The sequence below is a fragment of the Pteropus alecto genome, unplaced genomic scaffold, assembly GCF_000325575.1.
Source record: "Pteropus alecto unplaced genomic scaffold, ASM32557v1 scaffold7, whole genome shotgun sequence".
Taxonomy (NCBI): domain Eukaryota; kingdom Metazoa; phylum Chordata; class Mammalia; order Chiroptera; family Pteropodidae; genus Pteropus; species Pteropus alecto.
In genome coordinates, this window is record NW_006494614.1 from 53,236,265 (window position 1) to 53,263,512 (window position 27,248).

General features: G+C 37.7%; 1 protein-coding gene across 2 annotated transcripts in view; it reads right to left on the reverse strand.

Annotated features, from left to right (window-relative positions):
• Positions 1–27,248, reverse strand: part of DLG2 (discs large MAGUK scaffold protein 2) — a 657,893-nt gene that overhangs the window by 298,576 nt on the left and 332,069 nt on the right. For both annotated transcript variants that reach the window (XM_006926670.1, XM_006926664.3), the window contains one exon: positions 8,887–9,043. In XM_006926670.1, coding sequence (XP_006926732.1) covers positions 8,887–9,043 — 157 coding nt within the window. The remainder of the gene's footprint in view (positions 1–8,886; positions 9,044–27,248) is intronic.

The window sequence follows — 27,248 nt, forward strand, 5'->3', positions numbered from 1 at the left end:
TCCTTTACTAGAGAAGCTGTAGAGTGGCAGATATCCCCTTTCCTCATCCCTCGGTAGCTATGGTATGGACAAAGGAGGCAGATATTCCTCCTGGCAACCTAGAATTCCCACACTAAGGTTTACAGTGTGCGGAGAGAGGTTTTTTTCTCACAGCATCTCCAGGAGTGACCCAGTCATAAGTGGGCAATAGTGATGGCCTCAGGAGCAGCAGCCTTAACATACTATCTTTCTGCAAGATTTCCTCCTGGCCTCTAAGCCTGGTTTCCCAGCCTTCCTGAAAATCCAGTGAGCTATCTGTTATTTCTCCAATAAATTCCTTTTCCATTCATGTCACCCAGAGCTGATGTCTGTTTGTCTGGAGTTCAGAACTCTGGCAGCTAAATTCACTGTCCAAGCTCCCATGAGGCACATTTTTAAAGTAGCATTGCAGGTAAGGAAGCTGGTTGTGATAGAAGAAAGCCTATGCCTAGAATCTAACCGGCTGAGCTAGAAAAATCAGTGAACTCTTCAGTTTCCTACTGTATAAAGTGGCAAGGTGATCATTTTTCCAGCTGTCCTGAAGGGATACTGTAAGGGCCAAATGAGATAAAGTCCACAGAAAAGAACTTGAATGAAAGTAGTGATGCAAACGTAAGGGTTACTAAGGATGAGCTAGCAAAATAAATTAGTCCAAGGCAAAAACAAATTGGAACTAAAAATCAGTCCACTTTTGGTTGAGGATTTGTCCTTCCTTACCACTTGAGAACTCTTTGCAAGACTTCCCCTTTATCAGGGGTCAGCTGCGGTAGCTCATTTTCAGTGTTTATGTAGAGAAGGCGTGGGAACAAGTGTTTGTTTTCGAGACTTGTTATGGGAACTCTTAATCACCTAAACATTTTTTTTTTTTGGAAGAAGAGTTTACATTGTAAACAGATTTTAAGTGAACATCATGTATTTAGCATTTAATACATAGCAGAATATGTATTTAACATTTTCCTGATAAATGTGAATTCTTATTAGTCAATTAGGAAAGAATCTGTGTGATTTGGAAGATACATTTCATTGGCTGGAAAGCTAAAAGCTTTAAGATATTTTATTCTTCAAGGCAGAAAGGGTCCTTTTGGCCAAGAGTACAGATGAATAAAACTGAAAGGGGTCCTAGGATCCCCAATTGCCTTCAGAGAAGTGGGCAAGGATGTCTCATTCATTCGTTCATTCAACATTTGCTTAGTAGCTGGATTCTATGTTCAATTAATCAGATATGAATGAATAAGACACAGTTCTTGCTCTCAAGAGAAGCATCAGAGGCTCTAGATGTTGCTTCTAAGTCACTTCAATCTTACAGTCTACGTGTACAATGGCTTCCTGTTGTGGCTCATATGTTTCCTTGTAAATGCTCTATTATTTTAGGCATTTATGATTTTCTCATTAGCTGGACTTAGAGTGCAGTCAGCCTCAAACATAAGCAAGCTGCCAAATTTAATTTTCTTTCTTAAGGCTGGAATTGTAGAAAAGCCTAGCTTTAATATCAGAAACAACAGTGGTTCAAATACTACTGTCATTGCTGATCATGTATGTGATCTTGGGCAAACTGTTGAATTCTTCCAAGCCTTTAACCTGACAAAGTTGTTGTTAGGGCTCAGTAAAATCATAGTGTGGCATCCAGCACAATACTTAAGCACATACTCAGGAAAAAGTAGGCATTGTATCCCTAATTCTCCACTGTTCCTACTTCCTCAGGGCCCTCTTTGTTGGGAAGCTTTTCTAGAAGCCCTCCCACATTCCCAGGCTGGGCTAAGGATAGCCTCTCTTTTGTGCCCACGTAGTCCTCAAAACTTAACATTAGCACATTCCACGTTACGTTGGAAATAACCAGTTTTTGTGTTTGTCTCCCTCATGAGGATATATGTTCACTGTTTTTTTTTTTTTTTTTCATGTTGTATCATCAGTGCCTAGTAGTTGATGCCCTGTAAACGTCTGTGGATTGGTGTAATGTGAATAGGTTAATAAGTTGTATGCAAAGAACATCCATTATCTAATGCTCCTTCACTCCCTCCTGAAGTTGCATGTCTGCTTGAAGAGGATCTTTCCAGATTAAGGAGGATAGTTCTTTGGTTTTAGGTATTTGGGATGTAATCTCTCCCATCAGTGCCTAGTAGTTGATGCCCTGTAAACGTCTGTGGATTGGTGTAATGTGAATAGGTTAATAAGTTGTATGCAAAGAACATCCATTATCTAATGCTCCTTCACTCCCTCCTGAAGTTGCATGTCTGCTTGAAGAGGATCTTTCCAGATTAAGGAGGATAGTTCTTTGGTTTTAGGTATTTGGGATGTAATCTCTCCGCCCCACCCAGTGAGCTCTGCAAAAAGATTTTAATATGAAAATATTACTTCTCCTAAATAAAATACCTGCATGAGTTTTTCCTAGAGATTAGATTAAGGCAGAATTTCTAAAAGTTTGTTCCATTAGATAGTAATTCATAATCCAGGGATAAAAAAGATTTTTTAGTTAATTAAAGTTAGAAAATGCTTTAGTAGCATTTCTTTATTTACTGTAGGACTTCTCGGATCCTTTATTTGATCGATGTTCTTTTTTAAGGAACATTTCACAAATCTGGTATTATACAAAACACATCTGTAGAAATATCACTTTGAGAATAGCTGGAACTGGTATTATCAAACTAAATTGCAGACTTTTGAAGCTATTCAAAGCTGAGTTCTTGAGTGGTCATCCTATGAATCATCTATTAGAGGTCTGACTTTAAGTGCATGTTTCCCAAAGTGCTATTTTTGCTGTATCCCTATAAGTTGTGACACAATGTGTTACTGACTCACTAAGTAAGCAGTATTTAAGGATTGTAACTGGAAAGTAGTAATGCTAATTTTGGTTTTCTACTATGCCTACAAAGTTTATTGTACTTATTCATTTGATATGTATGATATAAAATATGTCAGATAACAGGGATGCTTCCTAAGTGGAGCTTTGGGCATCCACAAGTTCCCTGGTCCCTTTCAGGTGATTAAAGGCCTTTGTTCACTATAAGTTCCTTTGCAGAGGAAATTTAGTGCATGCACAGGCCCATGGTGGGAGTCCACACACATCAACATGGCTCTTCCTTTTGTTACAACAGTGAAAGACTTCCATATGATTTTTCAGTAAGTAACTGCTATCCTGAGGTCTCTCGAGTGACCCATAATACTGGTTACCTGGAAAAGCCCACCTCCCATAATCCTCAGCTACAGCACTGTGGCTATTCATTGCATCGGCTCATGCTAAATTGTACAACCATTCAATGAGCCAGTTTACTATATATTTTAAATAGCCTCCTCGACTGGAGAAAAAGAAAAAGCCAGGGTGGCTAGGACATAAGTGTGAAGAGAGGAAGTGATACATATGAGGCCAACAAGGCAGGTAGGGGCCAAACCCTACAAAAACTTGTAGGCCTTGTTAAGAATTTTGTACTTTAAGAATAATAGAAAGCTATTAAAATATTTTAAGAAAGGGATGACATGATCAGAGATGCTTTTTGAAAGAAACATTCGAAAGTCTGAAATTCAGTTTGATGATACCAATTCCAGCTATTCTCAAAGTAGCAATTCTACAAATGTAATCTGTATATTACCAGATCTGTGAAATACTCCTTTAAAAAGCTCTTCCCAGAAGCTGAAGTATGTATGCAATGGAGATGTTTATATGTCATGGGTAATCAATAGGAATAAAGGACTCAAAGGGCATAGCTAGGCCCTGCTGAGTCCTTACCCTCTGTGGGTGGACTGGGGGTCAACTCTCTGAGACTGACAAAGTCTCTCCACTGGCCACATTGGTTTTTTTTTTTCTTTTTTTGAGGTGTTCCCTGAGCAGGGGAGCTGTGGGCTCTGAGTTGGGCAGAAAAACAAGTCCAGCAAGGTGGGAAGTCTGAGTGGGCTCCACAATTGAGAAGCAAAAACCAGAGACTGAAGAGTCAGTGATTCTGCAGAGAGTGGGGTTCTACAGAGAGCAGTGCCTGGAACAGGCACATGGATTCGAGGAGGCAGCCCTCACATGTTTTCTGGGCCTGAATTTAACTGGTCAGAATTAGGGCCACAGATCTTTGTGTTTTCAAAAACATTTATTTCACTTCCAAGTTGTTTAATAGGGTACCCTGGCTGACAGAGGACCCTAAAATTTCTGAAATCTTGATGAGAATGAGCAGGGGGCAGGGCGGGGATTCACAAAAATTACATGTTTCATGTCTTTCAAGCTAAAGATGTTCAGTATTCCCTTCAGCAAATACTGTTTCTTTGAGCAAATGTATAAGACAAGCCCTTGATTACAAAGCTATATATGAGGGACAGGTCAACATATTTTCTTGGGGGAAGCAGTGAAATCACCCTTAACCTGATTGCAGTTTGGAAATATATGCTCCTGAGTTTAAGGGAGTGCTGGTCTCTGAGTTCAGTTGCTCTTCTTTTTTGGGGGAGGAGGGGTGATCTTCGTGGGGAGGTGGAGTGGGTGGAGCTCAACCAAAAAAAAGTGCTCTCATGATTGGTCATGGGTGACCAGAGCTGGGACTGATGCTTACTCCTGAGAGAAGGGTAGCAGTGTGGCTGGAATTTGGGTGGCTCCAGGTGTCGAGGATGAAAGGAAAAAAGCTAAAGATGCTGCTTAGGCGAGACGTCTTGTTTAAGCTGTTGTGCTTTTGGAAAAAGGTGGCAAAGCAGCACAGATGGCTCTTGTCCCTGCCTGCTCACAGGCCTCAGAGCCTCTCTGGTATCTTGGGGAGTTTTGGTTTCAGAAACACCGAGCAAGAACCCCTCAAGCACTGAAAACTATGAAAACAAGGGTCCTCTGTGGGGCCGGAGGCCAGAGCCAGAAAGGAAGGACATGGCCCATATGGCATGGTCACTGGGTGAGTTTTGTAAGTTCTTAAGAGGGCCACTTCAGGGAATCGAAAATAATTTGAGACTTTTTTTTCAGGGGTATGGGGACTTCAGGCATAACACTAGAAGGTACTTAAGGTCGTCATTTGAGGTAACAATATAAGGGTAACTTTATCAGTATGCCAGATGGTGAACAGTGTACACAATGCTTAAATTCTTTTTGAATAACTTGACAATAAGGATCTGACAAATAAAGTCCTTCTCTCTGCATGGCTCTAAACATGAAGATAGCTAAGTACCCTGAGAATAAATCAAACACCCAGGTGAGCTGTTACTCTTTTAAATCCACATGTAATTTCAATTTCCATTTAACAATTCACAATTACTTATCATCCCTTCACCTCAACAGCTGTAGTATTTTACTTCTGGCAACACATATTCCCAACCACATATCTTAGAACACAGTTAAATACTTCCAGTTCATCAAGAGTGAGCTTTGGAGTTAGTGAGGTCAGCTTGGAGTGATCTTTTTTAAGACTCCTGAGGAATGAACAAACTAAAATTGCTTAGGAAAAAATCTCGTTAGGGGGGGTATTACTTCTATGTGCTCTGCTCCACATTTTTTTCATAAGAAAGCATTGAAACAAATAATAACAGAAGCATTTCTATCTTTCCCTCTGCAGGAAGAATGCCCGAGGAGACCACTGCACTAGTTAATGTGATTGCATGCTGAATACCCTAAATTCTCCTCCATGAATACCTCTAGAAGACAGTTCAGTTACTAGATTAAGACTTTATACAAAGAATGCCTGAGAAATAGAATACATAAAGGAGAATTTAGACAGAAAAAGTCACTCACAATACGAGTATGGAATATAGCCTCAGGTGATGATTTCTTTATCTTACAGCATCTTAACTACTTTAGTTCTGTAGCTCTGTTGGGAGAGGGAAGTGGAGGATAAATCTCTACAAAGGTGTATCTAATCCTCTATCTTCAGGTGGCCATGCAATGTGTTCAGACAATGTATGAACACTAGATGGCACTCATAATCTTAAAACATAGTGAATAGCTGGTTGCCTTTATAGGCGAGTATGACTATCTTATAGGAAAACAGTCAATTACAGGAACTATAAAAATATCCACTCAAGTCTTTTCCACTAATGGTGAGGTGCTCCTTATGTACAAGATTGGTGGTCAAATATGTTTGGGAGAAACCATATACTTTATCTGCCTCTAAGGAAATTCCCAATGCAACATTGCTAAACAAATGGTTTTGAGAAGTTCTTTGGTGCAAAAACCTGGTACCAGGGGATCCTTTCTGTCAGCAGCAACTTAATACAACCCTGCTGTTTCAGTGTCCTGTGAAAAACACTTTGGGAAATGTTGATCTAGTCCAAGCCTTGTGTCGAAGAAGGAATGGCTCAAACTACCTAACAGAGGGCCTCTTTACACATGATTATACTCATAATAAAAACATCAGACACATTTTTAATGCAGAGTTGTTAGTAGTAATAGCAGCACTGATTGAACACTTAAAATATGACATATTCTATTCTGTGTTTTGTCTCCTTTTTTTTCTATACCATCTCTATCATCTCTCTCTCTCTCTCTCTCCCGTCTTTATCTATATCTATATCATTTATATCTATGCACTTACATACATATTAGATATATTGATATATCTGCTTTTAGGCTGTGAATATTTTGAGGACAGGATATTTATCTCATTCATCTTTGAGACTTCAAGTCCTAGCATACAACCCGGTAAACAGTAAGTCATTAATAAAATAAATTATCTAGGAAGATTCTATAGTCTATGTGGGAGAATAATTCTAGAAAATAGGAATAAACATTATGTCCCTGATCAGAAAGGTATTTGTCTATTATACAAGTCTCTTCTCTACAAAGGCCAGTTGAGAACAGAGACCTACTCTCTAGTTCTTTTCCCTGGGGATTCCATTTCTCTTCTCTAAACTTACTGGGTTTACTGTTAGCATGACTTATTTGCAAATTAATCTTATATGACCTAGTAATATGTATCGAATTTTTATTTAACTCTTGATTATTATTTAGTTTTTGTTCTTTTGTTTTCCAGGAAGGTATAGCTTGTCCAGGTGCAAGCTATAGATGAAGCATATTTTTTCCATATTCTACTGTTAATAATTCTATTCTGTCATTCTTCTTTCCATATTGTAGTGTTTGAGTTTCTCTGAGGATAGCCTGTTTATTCTTTTCTTGCATTGTTAACCAAGGAAATTCCAGTACTGAACCTCAAAACTAGTCACTTTCTAGCCACAGTTTAAGTAAATTTTAACAAGCTAAAAAGGAGAAATGTCCCCTCCTTCTTTTCAATTGCAAAAAGCAGATAATAGTTTCATTATTGAACTATCCTTGCAAATGTTTTACATAAAAAGAGATATAATATCTGAGCTTCAGAGATTGTTGTTATATTCTGTGAATTGTAATTGCTAAGAAGAATATAATTCTGATTGGTTGCTTTATTTACTATGTCGTCTTGGCAGTAATATTTAAATGGAAAGATTTCTTTTTGAAAATAGAAATACTTGTGCGTTTTCTTTGTTGAGCCATAAGAAGATTATTAGCTCATCCCTTTCTCTACCGTATGTATAGAGGTTAAAACAAATAAAACCTATGGCCCAACAGGTTTCTCATTTAAACAGACTTAAAAGTCTAATGTCATTTCTGCATCTCAGTTTCTTCATCCTTAAAATGAGTATAATAAGGCATAGGGTTGCTGTAAGATTAAATTAATTGTAACAGTGATTGACACCAAAATACCACATAAATATTAGCTCTCTCTAGTTCTGTGTGCACCTGCCTGTGATGTACACACAGGGAATTATGTTCAATGAGACTACAGTCAGGTTTTGAAGAGAGGAGAAAAAACACTGATCTGGGGTCCGGAGACATGATTTTGAGTCCAATATCATATTCAGTAGCTGTGGAGCTTTGGACAATCTTAAGCCTTTTTGAATTTCCTTCTCCTGATGTGGAAAGTGGAAGTAAGAATAACCTATCCTGACACTCAAAATTTCTTTTAAGATCCCCCAAATTAATGCATGTGAAAGCGCATGCATTAACCTGGGGAAAAAGTGCATGCTTTATATCTGGAGTAATGCTAAGACAATGTGAGTGTTGACTGTGATAAAATGACAAAGTGGATGGCCAGTATACAGATTTTGAGCCAGGATGATATGATGATGTCAGTATGTTCTAGATAGAATTTTAGAGTCAATATTCCAGGTTACAGTGACTTCAGCTTGATGTAGTGGAAAGAAGCAGTCACTAAATATTTGAAAAAGAAAGAAACTAAAGAAAGAAAAGATGAAAGGAAAGGAAGAAGAAAAGGAGGGAGAGAGGAAATTGAGGAGGGAAGAGAGAAAGGAGCGGGGGAAGATGTGATGGGCATTAAACTGCATATATAAATCCCAGCTTTGACTCTCTCTAGTTAGGTAAACTCTGACAAGTTATTTAACCTCTCTGAACCTTATTCTCTTCATCTGGACATGGGACAGTGCCTTTTGGAATAATTGTAAGAATTAAAAATAACTTATAAAATTCGTGGTAAATAATAAGTGCTTAATAACATGTTCCTGGTAATTCTTGCATTTAGGTAAGTGGCGATTCTGCCACCACTTATCAACATTACCAAATTGTGTATAGCATTATGTTATGTATTTTCTCAGATAGTCGTATAAAGGTGCAGGTTTTAGAATAGAATCATGGATTTGGGAAAAAATTTGCACTAAAAAAAATAAGTAATATAACATATCATGTTTCTCAATGTTTTACTGCATGTAAATAGGTCTCAGAAAATCTAAATGAGAACACTAGCACCTTTTCCTGAAGAAATAATAAACATCAAGCACCTGAACGCCATTTAAACTGCAATGTGCACCCGAAGCCATAATGCTCTCATCATTTTTCCTTTGTAATTAAGCTGTTTTTGGGGTCATAACCAAAAGTGACTTTTACTTAAATGGTGTCAGACATGGAGTGAATGAAAATGAAGGAGAGATACTCACAGATAGGATCTGGTCTCCTCTCTGGAGCTCCCCACTCAGGTCCGCTGGTCCACCAGCCAGAATGAAGGATACAAAAATACCTTCTCCGTCTTCTCCACCCACGATGTTGAAGCCCAGGCCAGTAGACCCTTTATGCAGGACCACCTTGCGAGGCTCCCTGCAGAAACAAGCAGAGAACACTGCTCACAGGGTGATCCATTTCAGATTCAGATTGCTTTAACTTTCATTGGAATATATGATACCAGCAATTCGCTATATATGAAAATCACTTCCCAAAGGCATATTTACACACTAAGAAAGGTGCTACTCTCAGGGAAGATACTGAGTTCCTCACTATAACAAACGTCAAGATATCAGATATCATGCAAAGTCATTTCCTTAATTCCAAAACATTTTCTTAAACTAGCCTTGCTTCCACTTTTACTTTGTTTAAAATATCTGTTCTTTATTGAGCACCACAATAGTACTAGGTAGGATGGATGTATCAAAAAAAAAAAAAAAAAAGGAGAAAAATTGAGGGACAAGAAACTAGATTAAATAGACCAGACCATGATAGATCTTACAAGCTAGCCTGCGGCTTGCTTGAGTGTTAATAAAAATGTGCTCAGTAGGCAGTGGGGACTCATTGGAAGACTTTAAGGCCTTAAGAATATTAAAATCCACTTTAGAAAGATTCAGCAATTGACATATGTAGCAGGCGTTCCCAACCCCTGGGCCAAGGATCAGTACTGGTCTGTGGCCTGTTAGGAACCGGGCCGCATAGCAGGAGGTGAGCAGCAGGAGAGCAAAGAAAGCTTCATCTGTATTTGCAGCCACTCCCCAGCGCTAGCGCATACCGCCTCAGCTCCACCTCAGATCATCAGGCATTAGATTCTCTAGGAGCATCAGTTCCTGGTGCAAAAAAGGTTGGGGACCACTGACATATAGGATTGTTGGAGAGAGAATCACAGATATGATGGGAGCCAGGAAAATCATTTAGAATGTTGACCAAGTATTTCAGGTTTGAGGAAGTGAAGCCTGAACAAGAGTAAGAGCAATGATAATGAAAAAGACAACATGAGAGAGAAAATTTTAAGGGAGAAAAAGTGGGTCTAGAGAGGGACTCAGGCATTGAAGGGGGGTTGGAAGAACATCTAAAACTCACAAAATGGGGGAGGAATTGAAATCCAGGGTCACAAGGCTGAGTATGATTCTGACATGTTCAGTTTCAGGTAACAGTGGAATATCCACGTGGAGAGGTTTGGAAGCATTTGGAGACAAATGATAGGGATTTGGGTCCTCAGAGAGGGCTGCAAATGCAGATTTAAGGGTCATCAATAAAAAGATGAGAGATCAAATCTTAAACCAACAGTTCATTGAGTTTGTGGGGAGGCCGGATAATTATGGAATATAGGATTGTAAGATATCTTAGAAGGTATTTGGTTCAATTTTCTGTATCTGTAGCTTTAAGAAATGTACTATGCAAGCCTTAGGTTTGACCAATGTGCCTTTCGTATCACCCAACCTCCTTTCCAAATATCTCAGTGCCAGTCATTAAAGTTCTTCTATTTTCCTATCCCTAGTGATATAAGAATGGCAAAGGACCATCCAATATATTTTTATACTAATGACTACAGAGTTTATTATTTACTATCACATTTCCATTCACATAGAGATGTTTTATATCTATATTTAGTGTTATTATGAGGAGGGGTGTAAAATGTATATCACAGCTTATCATGTTATAATATGATGCATTAAGAGGTAACTTGATATAGAGTTAATTCATTTTATTCTACAAGTACTTTGTAAGCTTCTCCTAGGCTGGAGGATGTTCCAGGTGTTCAGAAAGTTTGTAAGTAAAACAAATATCCCTGCCCTTATGGGCTTACATTCTAATTGGGGTAGACCACTAACAAGCAACAGGTACGATAAATAAGTTTGTTATATTGTCTGTTAGAAGGCAATAAATATTTTGGAGAAAATGAAAAAGCAGAGCAGTATAAGAAGGATAGGTTGTGGCAGGGAAGGAATTGGGTAGGATTCATTGAGAAAGTGATATTTTAGGAAGACTGAAGAAGTGAGGAAACTAGTCATCTGGGAGAGCATTCCAACCAGCAGGAAAAGCCAATGCTGAGGACCTCCAGGGGGAGGGTGCCTGGTGTTGTCAAGGAAGAGCCAGGAGGCCAGTGTGGCTGAAGTGAGTGAATGAAGGAAGCAGAATGGTAGAAGATGAAGAAGTCAGTGTATTAGTTTTCTATTGATGAATAACAATCACCACAAACATAGTAGCTTAAAAACAACTTTGATTGTCTCACAGTTCTGAGGTCAGAAATCTGGGTGGGCTTGTCTAGGTCTGCTACCTCTAATTTCACGAGGCAAAAATCAATGTGTCGGCCAGACCAAGCTTTATTGGGAAGCTCTGGGGAAAAATCCGCTTCCACATTCATTCAGATTTTTGGCAGGATTTAGTTTCTTGTGGTTAGTAGAACTGCATTAATCAGGGTTTTCCAGAAAAACAGAACCAATTTGAGATATGAAGTAATTTTATTATAAGGAATTGGCTCATGCAATCATGCATGCTAGGAAGTCCCAGGATCTACAGTTGGCAAGCTGGAGACTCAGGAAAGTTGATGTAAGTTTCAGTTCAAGTCTGAGTCTGAAGTTAGGCGATGACCAATGTCCCAGCTCTAAGACAGAAAGAGAGAGAATTGTTTCTGACTATGCTTCTTTATTCTATTCAGGCCCTTAGTGGGTTGGATGGGGCCAACTATATTAGAAGAGCAATCCGCTTTACACAGTATACTGATTCAGATGTTAATCTCATCCAGAAACACTCTCACACCAGCTGGTTCTATCTCTTTGCTGCCTGATGAGAGTGGAAGTGCAGTTCCTATTTGGCTCCCTAACATCAACCCAGTGGAGGAAATACAGAGCCAGCTCATAATTGTCTTTCTCTCTATCCTCGGTGGGACCAGAAGTTTGGATATCGCACAGTCCACTGGCACTGCGAGGGAGAGGGGATAGTTCTTCCTTGGATGTTTGGTTAGAGTAGGGCAACTATTATCAAAAGATTCCCATTCTATTAGCCCATCCTTTTCCCAGTCTTTTGGCTACAGTGGGTGGGGAGGGGCAGGCTTTTATTGAGGCTTTTTTTTTTTTTCTGTCTGTGTCTGTCAGGGATTCCAGGATGTAGGACTATCCAGTGCCCCATCCAGAATAGATGGGAAACAAAAAAATCCAGAGAACTCATTTCAGTGTCAACTGACTCTGAGCCAGTTTGTCTTCTTCTTTCCAACTTTTAGAGTCTTCCTATGTTTGTTTGTTTTATTATGTCTAAAGCTTTTTTTTTTTTTCTTTCTTTCTTTCTTTCTTTTTTTTAATAAGAGGGAAGATTAGAGAGAAATGGGGATACTCTATTTTGGCTGGAACAGATTTTGAGGTTCTGAACACAATCTTAAGATAGGAGCCAAAGGGATTCTGATGAAAATTTTATTGTAGAAATCTCTCTCTTTCCAATATAAAGTACACACTCTTAGTGGGTCCAATGACATTCAAGCTACACATTGTAAACATAGGTGGAGGAAAGGGGGCTATCACAACTTTTATGTTTATCTACATGCTAGATATTGTGCTTGATGCTTTCTGTGCATTATTCCATTTATTCCTCAAAGCATTCCAGTGAAGGATGTATACTGATGGCTGCAACTGATCCAAAAGTAAGATGGATTGATGAGTGGATAGATGGATAGATATCCTGGAGAGCAAGTGTAGTAACATGTTAATAGCAGAAAATATGTGGGGAGTCTATGAGTGTTCATGGTAAAATAAAAATCTTCAAACTTATTTGTGTTTGAAAATTTTTATACAAAATTGTAAGAAAAATAACAACCAGATGAACAAATTATTATAACAACTTTTTATATTAGTGAAATGAGCCTGCTTGCCCAAGTTTTTATTACTTAGTAAGTTACAAAAGCAAGATTAGTACACGAATTTTTCCGACTCAAAATATCAGAGTCTAGAGCATGATATATTTTAGAGATTGCAAATCAGCAAGCTGAAGGCTTAATTTGACCCACAGTGTTTACAAATTTTTGAATTAGTCACGCATGTTTAAAATTAGAAAAATTTGCATAAAATATGGATTTACGGCTTCACATGGAATCAGACATTCTACCAACGCTGGCTCTCAATCTTGTTGCATAGCAACAATTGGCTAGAGCATGGTCTTCTTTAGATGGGTCATTTATTCTCCAGTTTGTCATAGTCGCACTTCTTTCTCATGTTTCTCAAGTCAGGCAAAAAAGCTATCAGTTGTATCACATTGCATTTCTTGCAAAGTTAAGAAGAAAGTGAACTATTTCTTGCACTAATGCTTCTATCAAAAATGGGAAAGTAAAAGCTTTATGGTATTTTAGCAGGAAAATGAGAGAAAAAATGATTCCTTTCCAATAAGGATTATCTTTACTGGTTTAATATGCAAAGCGACTCTCTGCAGAAAGAATACAGCTTTAAAAGAGCAATATGAAACACCATTCCCCATAACTTCTCTATGTTATCTATCTGGAACATTTTGTTAGTGACCCCTGTACTTTGACAGAGTGCTTCTTATTTGTAAGGACATAAAACATGTAATGTTTTAGTGACAGTAGATTTTATTTATTTAACCTTGATCTCATTTATTCAAATAATCTGAACAAGTCTTTACACCAAATTATATGGAATTTTCTCGACTTGAGAGATTTAAACGTCTTTTAAAAAATAGAATTTTTATCACAGTGAATTGTGATGTTTACTTTAATAATGAGAAGCAATGACAAATAAATCTGTAAAATGGTATGCAAATAAAATGTCCTAAGCACACTCCAAATGATTTACTTTTTCTAATTTAAATTCCTTATACTAATAACCAATTACATTAAACTGTAGATTTTACTGTGTTATCATGTATATTTTTTTCTGTTAGAGAATAAAGAAGACCCTGTGAAGTATCAGAAGTTTTATTTTACTGGTATTTAGATAAGTCAGCTTATCTAAGCTAGTTGAGCTTAGACATACAGCTAGTAAACATCAGAACTAGTCTCTTTTTTTTAAAAAGTTACTTTTAGACTCATAGCAAAATTGACGGAAAGGTACATAGATTTCCCCTATACCCCCTGTTCCCATACATGCATAGCACTGCCATTATCAATATCCCCCACGAGAGTAGTACATTTATTATAATTAATGAACCTATAACAACATACCATTATCACCCAAAGTACATAGTTTATATTAAGTTTCACTCTTCGTGTTGTACGTTCTATGGGTTTGAACGAATGTATAATAACATGCATTCATCATTATAATATCGTAGAGTAGTTTTGCTGCACTAAAAATGTCCCCTGTGCTTCACCTATTCATCCTCCTCTCTCCACACAACCCCTGGCAACCACCGATATTTTTATTGTCTTCGTAGTTTTGTCTTTTCTAGAATATCATATGGTTGGAATCATACAATATGTAGCCTTTTCAGATTGGCTTCTTTTATTTAGTAATAGGCATTTAAGTTTTTGTCATGTCTTTTTATGGCTTGATAACTCATTTCTTTTTAGCACTGAACAATATTCCATTGTTTGGATGTATCACAGTTGATTTATCCATTCACCTATCAAAGGATACCTTGATTCCTTCCAAGTTTTGGCAATTATGAATAAAGCTGCTGTAAACATTGATGTGCAGGTTTTTATGACTTTTCAGTTCCTTGGGTAAATACCAAGAAGCATGATTGCTGGATCATATGGTAAGAGTACATTTAGTTTTGTGAAAAACTGCCAAACTGTCTTCCAAACTGGTTGTACCAATTTTCATTCCACCAGCAATAAAAGAGAGTTTCTCACCAGCATTTGGTGTTGTCAGTGTTCTAGGTTTTGGCCATTCTAATAGGTATGTAGTAGTATCTCATTGTCGTTTTTACAGGACTAGTTTCTTTATCAGAAGTTAAAGTTTTGTCCATTACATGGAGAGAAAAATTAAACAATAAAAATAAAAAGAACTAAACTATGTTTTGTATAAGCGAGAGGAGGACTTGAATTTTAAAAAGGCATCACAACAGATTTATAAAATATTGTTTCCAGATTTATTGACACTGAAAGATTTACTTTAAGTGCCCTTAGCTTCTATCATTTGAAATGTATATTTCAATACTTCATCATATGATGCCTTGCATTTCTCCCTCTCTGAATGTCATGGTATCCACCCTAACCTCTCTGTCCCCTCCGTTTCAGGCCTAGACTCTTAGGATAACCTCTGAATTTGAAATGTCTTTGATTCTAATTTTAATGTTCCAAACACACTGTCCCCACTAAAATGCAAATCTGATTCTCTTAGTTTCCAGCTTAAATATCTCTAGTCATCCTACACTACAGCCATATTAGATTCCTTGTTTTCCCTGAGTTTCACATGTTGCTTCATGCCTCCATTCCTTGGTGTAAACCAAGTTCAAGTGCTGCTTCTCTGACTTTCTGAGGACAGGTGATCACTTGTGCTAGGGGCCACACTGTGTCTTGTCCACATAACTTTGCTGTGGCATTCATCACTCTGTGCAGTGATTATTTGCTCCATATACTTCTCCATCAGTAAACAGTGAATTTCAGGAATCAAGGCACCAGCATTTCCCCAGTAGTAGTAAGATGACTGAGATCAGAGTAACTCAGGAAATAGCTATTGAATGATGAACTTCCACAGTGCTTTAGACTTCACATTGTCCTCTACTGCCTATTACAGTCATCCCTGGGTATCTGCAGGGTATCAATTATAGGAACTCCCACGGATACCAAGATCCTCAGATACTCAGACTCTTAGTTGGCTCTCTGTATCCATAGGTTCCACATCCACAGGTTTGACCAACTGGGCAAGATTAGATGAATCTATGAATGTGGAACCCGTGAACAGAAAAGGCCAACTGTATAATTATTTATACAAATGTCTTTCCTTTTTGCTAGATTTTAACCAGGGATGGCAAAATCTAAAGTCCATAGGGATAGGGCAGGTAACACTAACGTGAGTGAAGTAGGATGAGTAGCAAATTTGGTAATATATTCCACCTAAAGGGCTGCTTCTGCTCAACTCTAGACAATTGCTCCAAGCAAGATATCTAGATTTTCATGTAAATATTATAGAATTTTAATTTCAAAATGATTTAAAAAATTAAAGGCATGTTATAGTCCAAACTAAACATGTCTGTTGTGCATTCAGCTATGGCCTGCCAGTGAGATTGCACTGTTAGTGTTTGTCAGTACATTTGATGTCTCCTTCATATTTATCTCTTCTATGCTTAACATGGCACTTGGCTCATGGTAATTCTCAGTAATTTTAAGTTGATTTAGTATTCCACTCTCAGCCCCATCTCCGTCCTTTTCAAGTTCTCATATATGAATATCCTTTTCTCTTATCTTCATTTTCTCCTTTTTGTCTTCTTTTTTTTCTCTTCTGTATTAGACCTGCTCAAGGTCTATCTTCTTCTAATGGCCTATTCCCAAGTATTTTGAGCCGCGGCTCTTACTTCTGCTCGTTTATTGCCTATCAGGCTTTGGGTCTGATAAATACAATGCCCTGCACGTCCATGAACTGTTTTGTGTGTGAGGTCATCACAGCCTCCAGTGAGATTATAATCTCTTGAAGATGTAGTGTCATGGTTTATACTTCTAGGTATCCCCAATACACTGAGAATAGTGCTCGGTAAACATCTGATGATTGAAAAAAAATGGGTCAATACCACGAGTTTATAAAAAAACTGCAATAGTTTTCTTACTAAAATAATTTGAGTTCCAATTTACTATGTCATTATTCATCCAGAATTCAAATGGCTAACAGGCCCATTGCTAGTCATTATTATATATCATAACACATGGACAGTGGAACAAAATTCTAATTCTCATTCCTCATTCAGGATGGAGCTCAAGGATCATGACTTTCTATAAGCCATCTCTGACTCTCTCTTCAATCTTCCTATTCTAGGCTGGGCTGATGCCTCCCCAAGGATTCTCTTTGTGTATTTATCATAATTCTCATCACGCTGGGTTGGGTTACTTGTCTCCCACTCCAGCCGGAGTGATTATCTTGAGAGCAGGGACCATATTATTTACTTTTTATCTCCAATACCTGGTACTAATTTCAGTTTTCATAATAGAGTTTAAGTATGGAACCTACAGAAGATGGAAACTGGTGATGCGTAATATCAGTATTCTTTTTTTTTAAACTTAGGTAATCACTTAAAAATATATTTTATTCACCCATCTAACCTTTCAATAAGCAAGCATCTATGAAGTATCTACTTTGTGTCAGGCACTGTGAATACAAAGATTACAGAGCCTAGGGAGATTGGAACCAAATGTAAACAAACAGTTACATAAACCCAGGAATGGGACAAGTGCTCAGCCAGAAGCATGTGCACAATAATCTAAAGGAGCCAAGGGCAAAGAGCGATCAGTCTTTCTCTAAAAAGATTTTGTCTTTTTACCATCGCCTGGATGAAATATGCTACACTCATTTATGCAGTTTTATTTTTCTTTTAATGTGATGTAAAAAGCCTTTATAATTATAAAACCTTTGGATGCTGAACAATTGGAGAGATGCCAGTCTGACTTGCTCTCAGCTATGGCAGATCAGCAGCAGCATAATCTTGTTTAGCTGGAGTCTCAGAGGATGTTCTATGCCAGCTGGGAGGTTTTCAGAAGCAGGGTGCTACAGGCTAATTCTCCTTAAACCAGATGGCTTAAAAGGGTTCAGGATTCAAATAGGGAAGTAACTACCAAAACCTGAAGGCTTTCTCATGGCCATTCCTTGAGCTTTGAACCTCCAAGTTCTGTGAAGTCACTCCAGTTAACTCCCAAAACATCCAGGGTGAGAAGCTGAGTAGAGCAGTGGAATGTAAGCTATGAAAAATGTTTCCGGCCATCTTTCTAAAATATGTATGTGACCATATTATTCTCTTGCTCAAAATCCTTTCAGGTATCTGTATGCCCTCAGGATAAAGTCTAAAATTCTCAAAGCATGGCGTTCAAAGTTCCTCATCATTTGACCTTCACCTGACTCCTCAATGCCTAACTTTGCTCCTTTGCACCCTTCGTTCCAGCTATACAAAATTGCCAGCCACAGCTTCTCACACCAGGTTGTTCCTTGTCTTATTGTCTTAGCTTAGGTTCTCGATGACTGAAAAGATGCCTTTCTCCTGTTATCCTTATCTATCTAGTGAACTTCTACTTGGCCTTCAAGACTGAGGTCAGGTGCTGTCTCCTTTTCTCTGCTGCCCTATCCACCTTTGCCTCCAGACAAACAGGTCACTTCTTTTTTGAAAGCACATTGTCTTTTCATTGATCGTACCACTCTTGTTGCATTTATCATTCTGAAATTACTTTGTTTATCCATCTATCTATACTGTGAATCTGTATGGTCCTGAAGGATATAGGCCATGGCTTATTTGTTTTTATAATTTTGGGAACTAGTACAGGCCAAGCCTATAGGAGACACACAGACACACAAAATATACTATGTGAATAAAACAAACAAACAAAAAAACAAAACAAGTGAGGGTTTGGGAGAAATGACATTGAATTCTAACTTCACTTCTCTAAGGGATCTGTGGGAACCCAGGCATGCCCTCTCTGGGGCAGCTTCCTTGCTTGGGTAGTAACTTGGCAGGGGACTATGCGTCATTGGGGAGTGATAAAATTCAGATAAAATAATGAGCTAAAGGCATCTAGAACACATAAAAGTATGAAAGAAAAATATACATTGAGATTCTATTTCCAGCCATTTGGCACATTAGATGTCCTGGAAATCCTTCTCATTGGAAAGCAGCTAAAACTTCTGAATAGAACACTTATAAATTACTTTTAAATGACTAGCTTAGTTTGCAAGTAGGAGAAAGTCTCAGAGTCTAAAAATGAAGTAGGAATCCAAGTGCAGAGAAGAAAGCAAGTCCTGAAACTAACAGTGGACTAAAGAGCTTCTGCAAAGAGCTTGTATTGCCGTGAACCTAGCTGAGAGTGGCATGGAGAATAGGACTCTGTAGGCCCTGAGGTGGGGGGGTTAGGGCAAAGACCTCTGCCCCAAATCAGGAGCCTGAAAAGATACAGCCTAAATGAGAGGATAAAAGACAAAAGTACTATCTCTTCGACGATGTCAAAGATACATATCTGATCTGATTTTGGCTCAAAGCAAGAGAAAAGAGCCTGTTTCTTCAAGATATATTAATCGAGGCATATTTGAATGTGAAGGAAGTTATACTTTAGGAAAAGAATTAAAAAAACTGAGTAAATTGAGAAAAGAAAAGAGGAAGAGTCTTCTTGAGTGCTGGCAGAAAGAATTCGGCAATATATCTCTAGCTCCGTGTGGTGGTGATGCTCTCCTGCTCCAGCTCCAGGTTGCTGATGTGAATGTGCTGGTTGGTTGGGACAATCCTCAAGATGGGCTCATCTGGCCATTCTAGCTCAATGACAGTAGCCATAAAGGTTTTTTGGTCAGCTGATTTCCCTCTCTCAGAGATCAGGCTCACCAAGCCACCTGGTAATTAAAATATGGTTTTCCATCTTGCTTTTCTTAATGAGAGTGAATGTACTAATTAGCACATTCTGTAATTGCGAGCAGACATATTTTCTATTGTAAATTAATAACTTGTTATTATGGCATATGAGCTTAGTCATCCCTGGATACACTGACAATAATTGAGTTTCAGAGCATGCAGAATGAAGGCCCAGACTCAATACCGTGATAACCCAATAAGGGGCTGTTACCCACTGAGGTCATGTGTAAGAAGCCAGCTATTCTCCCTGGGTTCTCTCGTCTTTATTTCTCCACAAATGTAACTGTATTTATGTGAATAATGTTATTAAGGTAAAGAATAGTGATAGGAGATGAAAGAGACTTTTCAGCAGTACGGGGAGATGTATATTAGTACAAGTGTGAAGAGAGGGCATAGCTGAAGATGGTGGCTTAGAGGCTTCAAAGCTGCTGATTGATTATGACTAATGTCTTATATCTAAACGATCTAGCACCTCAGAAGACTGTAGTGTGGTGTATGCCTCATATTTAAATAATTAATATCATCAATTAGCCAAATAATCAGTGAAGTAGATTGTTCGACATCACAGATACACTCAGGTGAAAGGGTTTTCCTGAACTGGTGTTATGAGGATATGGTAAGATAATATACAAGATATCTGGCATTACAGAGGAGGATCTATACTCTAGACTTTACGTGATAGAGAATAGGCTGACTTCAGCAAAATAGTGGCTACACAGATGTTGAGTATATACTAAATATACCGTGGTTGGTACTGTGATTAAAATAACTCTATAGACAGGGATAGTATGATGTATAGTGATATTGGAAAAAATTACTAAGGCACTGCAGTGGATAGGTTCTATCGATTAATAGCTGACTAATCTTGTTGGAGTTTTTAGATGTCTTATTTTTTCAGTTGTAAATTGTGAACAATAATATCTATTTCGTGACATTGTAAGGAAGGATTGAAATAATATATAAAATACTAGAATCACACAACAAGTGCTCAGTAAATGCTAACTCTTCTTTTCCCTTTAGGGAATTATGTCCTTTGGAAAAACAAATAGACATATATAAAATAATAAACCAGAAATGCAAGGTCAAATATGGTAAGTACCAAATTAGTGTTATGGATAGTGAGGAATCTTCACATTAAAGAAAAAAAGATTAAGTCATGAAGAAGACAGAATCTGAGCTAGACCTTGACAGAAGGGTAGAAACTAGTTAAGTGGAAAGGGAAGTAGATGGCATTTCAGTAGGTGGCATGAACCCCGGGCCACAGGGGAGCATATGCAAGATGTGTTTGGAGAACAGGGTGTATTACAGCTTGAATGTGGTGCAGGGCCTGTGTCAAGGAAGAGACAGAGGCAGATTGGGAAGGAACAAGGATGTAAGCCAAGGAATTTAAACTTTTTACGTGGATAATGTGAGGGTACTGAATGTTTCTGCACCCACGAGAGATTCCGTGTATGTAATAACTTCTGTTTGTGAATCTAAAGTGTTTATATCATGTTGCTGTTTCTATAGCCTCCAAATTTGCCTGAAAGGAGCTTAATTAAACATTCTAAAGGTCTCTAAAGATATCCCTGCTGCAAAGCAAGAGGATTTGGTTGAGGCTGTAACATACAGCTTTAGATCTAAATGCCAAACTCTAGTCTGCATCCTTTTTGTAAAACTCTGTCTTAACTTTCCTCTCTGGAGGAAATTTTGAAATTAGTTATACATCTGAGATAATATATACTCTTCTTTGTAAAAGGAATCAAATAGACAAATAATTTTCTCCTTGCAAACATAAATCAACTATAGATTAGTATCACTCTAATCTTGATTAGTTTGATTTTGACATATTAGAAGTTCTTGCTTATTCACATATAAAATATGATAATCTAATAACCATGTTTCATCTCAATTTGCTTTTGTCTAAATTTCTCAAAAAGACAAGGAAACAGTTAAGTCTTGCTCTCACATATGCTCTCACTTTTCATAATCATACCTTCTAATCATCGTTTCATCTCCAAAGCAAAAGAAAATAGATTATCCTTCTTTTTTTCCTTTATTTCATCATGTTTTGGCTGAAAACTTCCCCATTAAGTTTTATATACTACCATAATGACAGGCATTTGCTTCTGCTTCCTGCTGCATCTAAAATTTTTAAAGAGCAGTTAATTATAAAAGGAAAAATTTTAGCAATCTTTTTAAATAAAAGAAAATTATAAGCGTTGTACGGAGTTATTGTCTTATAGTTGCATCATTTGTCCTCAAGATTTCATTACTGGTGAAATATTATTTGAAAACATTATAAAAGCCAGGTATAGGCAAAACTAAAATTTGATAGTAGGATTAGAGAGAAAAAAAGAACCCTGCATATTCTTCCTAAAGGCAAAGCACATTTTATGAAAGATTACTTAAATTGTCTTTTGAAATAGACCTCTATGGTATTATGACATTCCAATTGATTACTAAACTGAAACCCTCTGCAATTAGTGTGATATAGGGAAAATGGCTTAGATTAATTAAACTAAAAATCTTTGGGTTCAAGTTTTATAGGACTTCCCTTAACTCTAATTTGGATATATCCATATTATTATAGAAAAAAATTCAGACTGAAATGTATTTCCTAGTCTTGATGCCAACATGAAGCCCTGGATGTCTTTGAAAACAGTCTGTCTGAACAGCAGTTTCCATATTGTCTGATAGAGGGAGTGGTGAATACAGCAAATGAGAATTGCTACGATCCCTTCCAAATTTAACATTACAGATATTTACTTAATGAAAACCAGAAAGGGGAGTTTCCCACTTCTAAAACCACAATTTCATTTTATTATTCAATACATAATTAGGATTCACCTTGAGGGGAGTAGAGAGGACAGGAATGGCCCTATTTTTAGTTCGCCTCCCACTTGACTTCACTTCAGTTTTTGACACTATCAACTTTCCTTTACATCGACACTGACAACAGAATTTTTCGGTGGCAATGGTAATGTTCTATGCCTGTGTTGTCCAATATGGTAGCCTCAAGCCACATGTGTTATTAAGCACTTGACATGTGCTTAGTGGGACTGAGAAACTTAATTTTCCATTTTATTTAATTCTAACTAATTTGAATAGTCACATGTGTCTAGTGTCTACTGTAGTAGACAGCAGCGTTCTAGAATTCCTTTCTCTCTTGTCAAAGAGAATACGTTTGTTTGTTTGTTCTCTTACCTCTCTGTTCTTTCCTCAGTCTCTTTGAAGGCATCCCCTTATTGGTTTGCTGTTCATAAATGATGTTGCCAACATGCGTACCTCTATCTACTTCTCTCACTCCTTTCCTCTAGCTCTTCCCTGTAGAACAACTTTTTTCCTTTAGGTCTCAGTTTAAATGATGCTGTCTGATACCTCCAAATATACTAGTCTCCTACTCTATCATTTTCTATCATAGTCCCCCCTCCATAAGTCTCCTCATGATATTTATCTTACAATAAAATTATTTTGTTTGTTCGTTGCCTATCTGCCACTAGATTGTAATTTCTGTAAGAGTGGCAACACTTTGTGCCTCTAGCACCTAGCATAGCACCTGGCACATACTAGGGCCTCAATATTTGTTGAATAAATTAATAAATGGGGATTCTTATCCTTTATTGATACTTCACTAATCCATATCTCCAGCATAGATCACAATGTCCTCTGCTCCAAATTTCCATTTAACTGTCTACGAATAAACTCATTATCTTTCCCAGACCTTTTTTTTTTTTTTATTCTTTATCTGGTTAATGCTGTCTGTCCAATCTTGCAATCAGAAACTTCTGCTTTTTCTCACTAATGCTTATCTAGCACTTCTAATCATCCAACAAATGCAGTCAATTTTACCTCAGAAATGCCTCTCAAATCTACCTAGCATTGCTGCTTGGGCTCAGGCCTACAGAATCTCAAAACCTGGACCTGCCAAGGACTCCTAACTAGGCTCCCCCTAAGGGTCATGTACTCTGGACTCTCTCCTTCAGAGAGAGAAAATTTCTCTCTCTGCTGTCAGAGAAAATTTCTTATGAATCAATGCAAACATTTCATCTCCTTTCTTTAAAGCTCTCATTGCTTCTCCATGACCTGAGGAATAAAATCTTCCTTAGTTTCTTTTGCATGGCATGTGAGGCCTTCATGATTTGGGCTCTATGAACTCTTGCAACCTCACCTCTCCACACGTATCCTAAGGTTCATACATTCTATCACAGAGAACTTCCTGTGTGGCCTTGATGGCCAGGCCCTTCTGTGCCTTTTCACGTGTTTTTCCCTTGTTTGAATGTCCATCCCCAGCTGAGTGGCTTATTCTTCAACTCTCCCAGGCACATTTAGCCAGCTTCTGGGTGGTGTTCCCAGAGCATTTTGTTTCGGGGCATTATAGCATTCATCACTTAAAAAAATTACATGTCTGATTCCTCTACCAAGTGGGGATTCTTTAAGCACAAGAAATAGATCTTATTCAACTCCCTGAAGAATGATTTATTTCTCTGCAGTGGTTAATAGCCTGGCTTTGTCATTCAGACATATACCTAAGTTTGAAACTGGGATTTCCATATATTAGCTATGAGACCAGTCATTTTACTTCATCTTGTTGAGCTTCAGTTTTCTCACCCTCAAAATAGGAATAATGGTACTTATGTCACATGTTTTTGTATTAAATGCAATAATGAAAGAAAATGCCCGCACCATACTAATAAATAAGTTGTCGGTTGCTCTTAATATTCACTCAGCAAATATTTATTGACCACACACTACTATCAGAATATATGATATAGATGAAGATTATTATAACATAGACCTGGTCCTTATAGAATTTATAATCTAGTAGAGAAAATAAGATACATATATAAAATGATAATTTAATAGAAAATATAAAAAGTAATAAGAGAGATATACAAAAAATGTTATGATGATCTAAAGATAAATAATTTCTGAATGAGGTCTACACATGAAAATATTTCTAGAATTAAATCACTCAGCACTACAGGTGCTATGCAGGGGAAAATACAGGTTTTATGAGGTCTGAAGGTTTTGCAATTTGGAGGCTTCTCTTTAAAAAAAGAATATAATATTATATGTATATTATACTCCTTGAGCTTTTATTCATTCAGAGTGCTAGTGCCATCTAACAAGTGCTGGATAAGTATGAGCTCCCTTCCCCCTTGTCTCTGTGTCCCCAGTACCCAGCAAAGTGCCTGGCATGAGGCACCCAGGCTTGAAGTAGCCCATGCAACTGAAGGGCCTTGGAGTGTCAAGGTAAATTCACTTCTAGTGTTGTGCTTGGTACTGGGAATGTAATTATGAACACAACTTAGTTCCTGACTTCAAGGAGCTCTCATCTTAGTGGGATGGGGAAATATGAAAAAATAATGAAGTACCATAACAAGCATGCATTCATAAACATTTGGGATAAGTTTATAACAGGTAGGAGAGCATTGATTTGATATAGAGATATGGGGAGTAGGAGGATGTTTAATGCATAAGAAAAAGCAATGAAGTGAGAGAATATGTGGTATTTGGAGAAAATTAAGTTTTTATTCTTGCTTGACTGGAATGCAGGATTCCAATAGGGCTGCAGTGGAGGCCTGGAGGCAGAGGACACATCAAAGAGGCGCTCCTGAACAGCATAAACGGCGACCCAGTTCTCGAGATAACAGAGCAGAGTATTTGTGCATATCGTCATTCATTTAACAAAAATGTACTGGGCCAGACATTAGCTGGGCTTTGGGCATACAAGACACAGTCTCTGCCCCTGAGAAGTATACACTCTGTATTATGAATTGAATTGTGTACTCACACTCCCAGAAGTTATTTTGAAGTCTGAACTGTTAGCACCTCAAAATGTGACCTTATTCGGCAGTTAGGTCCTTATAGATGTATTAGTTAAGATGAAATCATACTAGAGTAGGTTGGGCCCTTCATTCAGTCTGACTGGTCTTCTGACAAGAAGAGAGCCATTTGAAGACACGGACACACACAGGGAGATTACCAGGTGAAGATGGAGTCAGAGATAGGAGTTATGTGCGAGCTGCAAGCCAAGATTTCCAGCAAACTGTCAAAAGCTAGGAAGAGGCAAGGAAGGACTCCTCTAAAGATTTCAGAGGGAACATGGCCCTGCCAAGACCTTGATTTCAGACTTCTTGCATCTAGAATTGTGATACAATAAATTTCTGTTGTTTAAATCGTCCAGTTTGTGACAATTTGTTGTGGCAGCCAGAGGAAGCTAATGTACTCTGTAGGGACTACCTGAGCCAATGTGCAGACTGCTGTGAGCACAACTTGTTTATTGAGGCAAGGGAGGAACAGTCACTAAGGCTGATCCAATGCTCCTGACTGCTGTCGTTTTAGAAATGAATTTGAAGTAAAAGGCTAATAATATTTGTAAAAGGTAGCTATCACCAGGTGCCTAGGCAAGACTTTATATAAACCCCACTAACAGAATTTCAGAACTTTCTACATACTTAAGATATATATATATATTAGAAAAAATGACAAAGCACTAACATGAGCACATTAATCATTATTTGTGAAATTCATTTTCAAAAATAATATAGAAGGAAATATGAACACCTCACTAACCTTTAGCTATAGGTGAACACTTAAACATTCTTTAAAAGAAACATTCATCTGTTCTTGTCTCTTGGGGTATTGTAGGTATTGGCTTGTATAAATGTCACAGCAGCTTCTTCCTGCTACAAATTCTGTTTTCTGCTAATTCCAGGGAAAGCTTTATATAACAATTAATTGAGCCCTGAATAAATTTTCTGATTCCTTTTTTTTTGTTTCCCCTCATCAGAAAATAAAGTGTTAAGATCACTGCTTCAGATCCTGGCTTTTTCAATTGAGAAATTTCATTTCTTTCACTGATCTACTTTCTCCTGCCCAGACACCTGCACCTAGAAGTAGAACTTGGTTCAAAACCATCTTGGGCATGGCATTTTTAAAGTTATTCATTAACAAGTTTCTTTACCCATGGTGAAATCTGAAAGCCAGCTTTGGACACTGACATTAACATGAAGTGACTTCAAAAGAATCATCGACATTTTCTTTCCTGAACAAACATATAGCTTCACCCCTTGGAGCACACTCAGAATTACTCTAAGTTCAAATTGCATCAAAACTCTGATTTTCTCTGGATTACTAGCTTTTCCTCAAACACCTGACTTTCCCTTCCTTGGTCTTTGCCTATAAATTCCCCTCTGCCTGCAGCTAGATAGCTTCTTCCCTTTTGTCTGCTTGGGAAGCTCCCTCTCTTTCTCCATGATTGTTTGAATGTTTGCTCTCCTCAGCTCTCTCTAATACCAGTTCCTGTAGGATTTCATTGCTACATACTCATATATAGATTATTTCAATCATCATACTTTATCCATTTATCATATTATACCCATTGAGAATCCACTGTACTTCAGGGGGGCTACATTGGGGCTGAGACTGTAACCATAAAGCACGCACATGTACACACACACACACACACACACAGATGGTAATGTGGTAATGTGGTCCTCCTATCGTATTATCAACTGTAGCATGAGTGACACAATAAAATTGGCAAGAAGGAATGAAACTACTATTATCAGTCTTGGTCTTTTCCTACCTGAACACAACACAAATTTATATTTTAGTTGGTGAGATGCGCTTTAATTTTAATTATAATCACCGACATTTATTAAGAGCGAAGGCTATTTAATCCTATGATATTCCTATAAGTTAGATATTACTACTCTCATTATTTAAAGATGAGAAACAGGTTTGAAAAGGTTAAGTTTCTTGTCCAAGATCGACAGGTGAAAAGTGGTAGCAGCAGCATTCATACTTATTCCTGATGGCCTACAAAAAC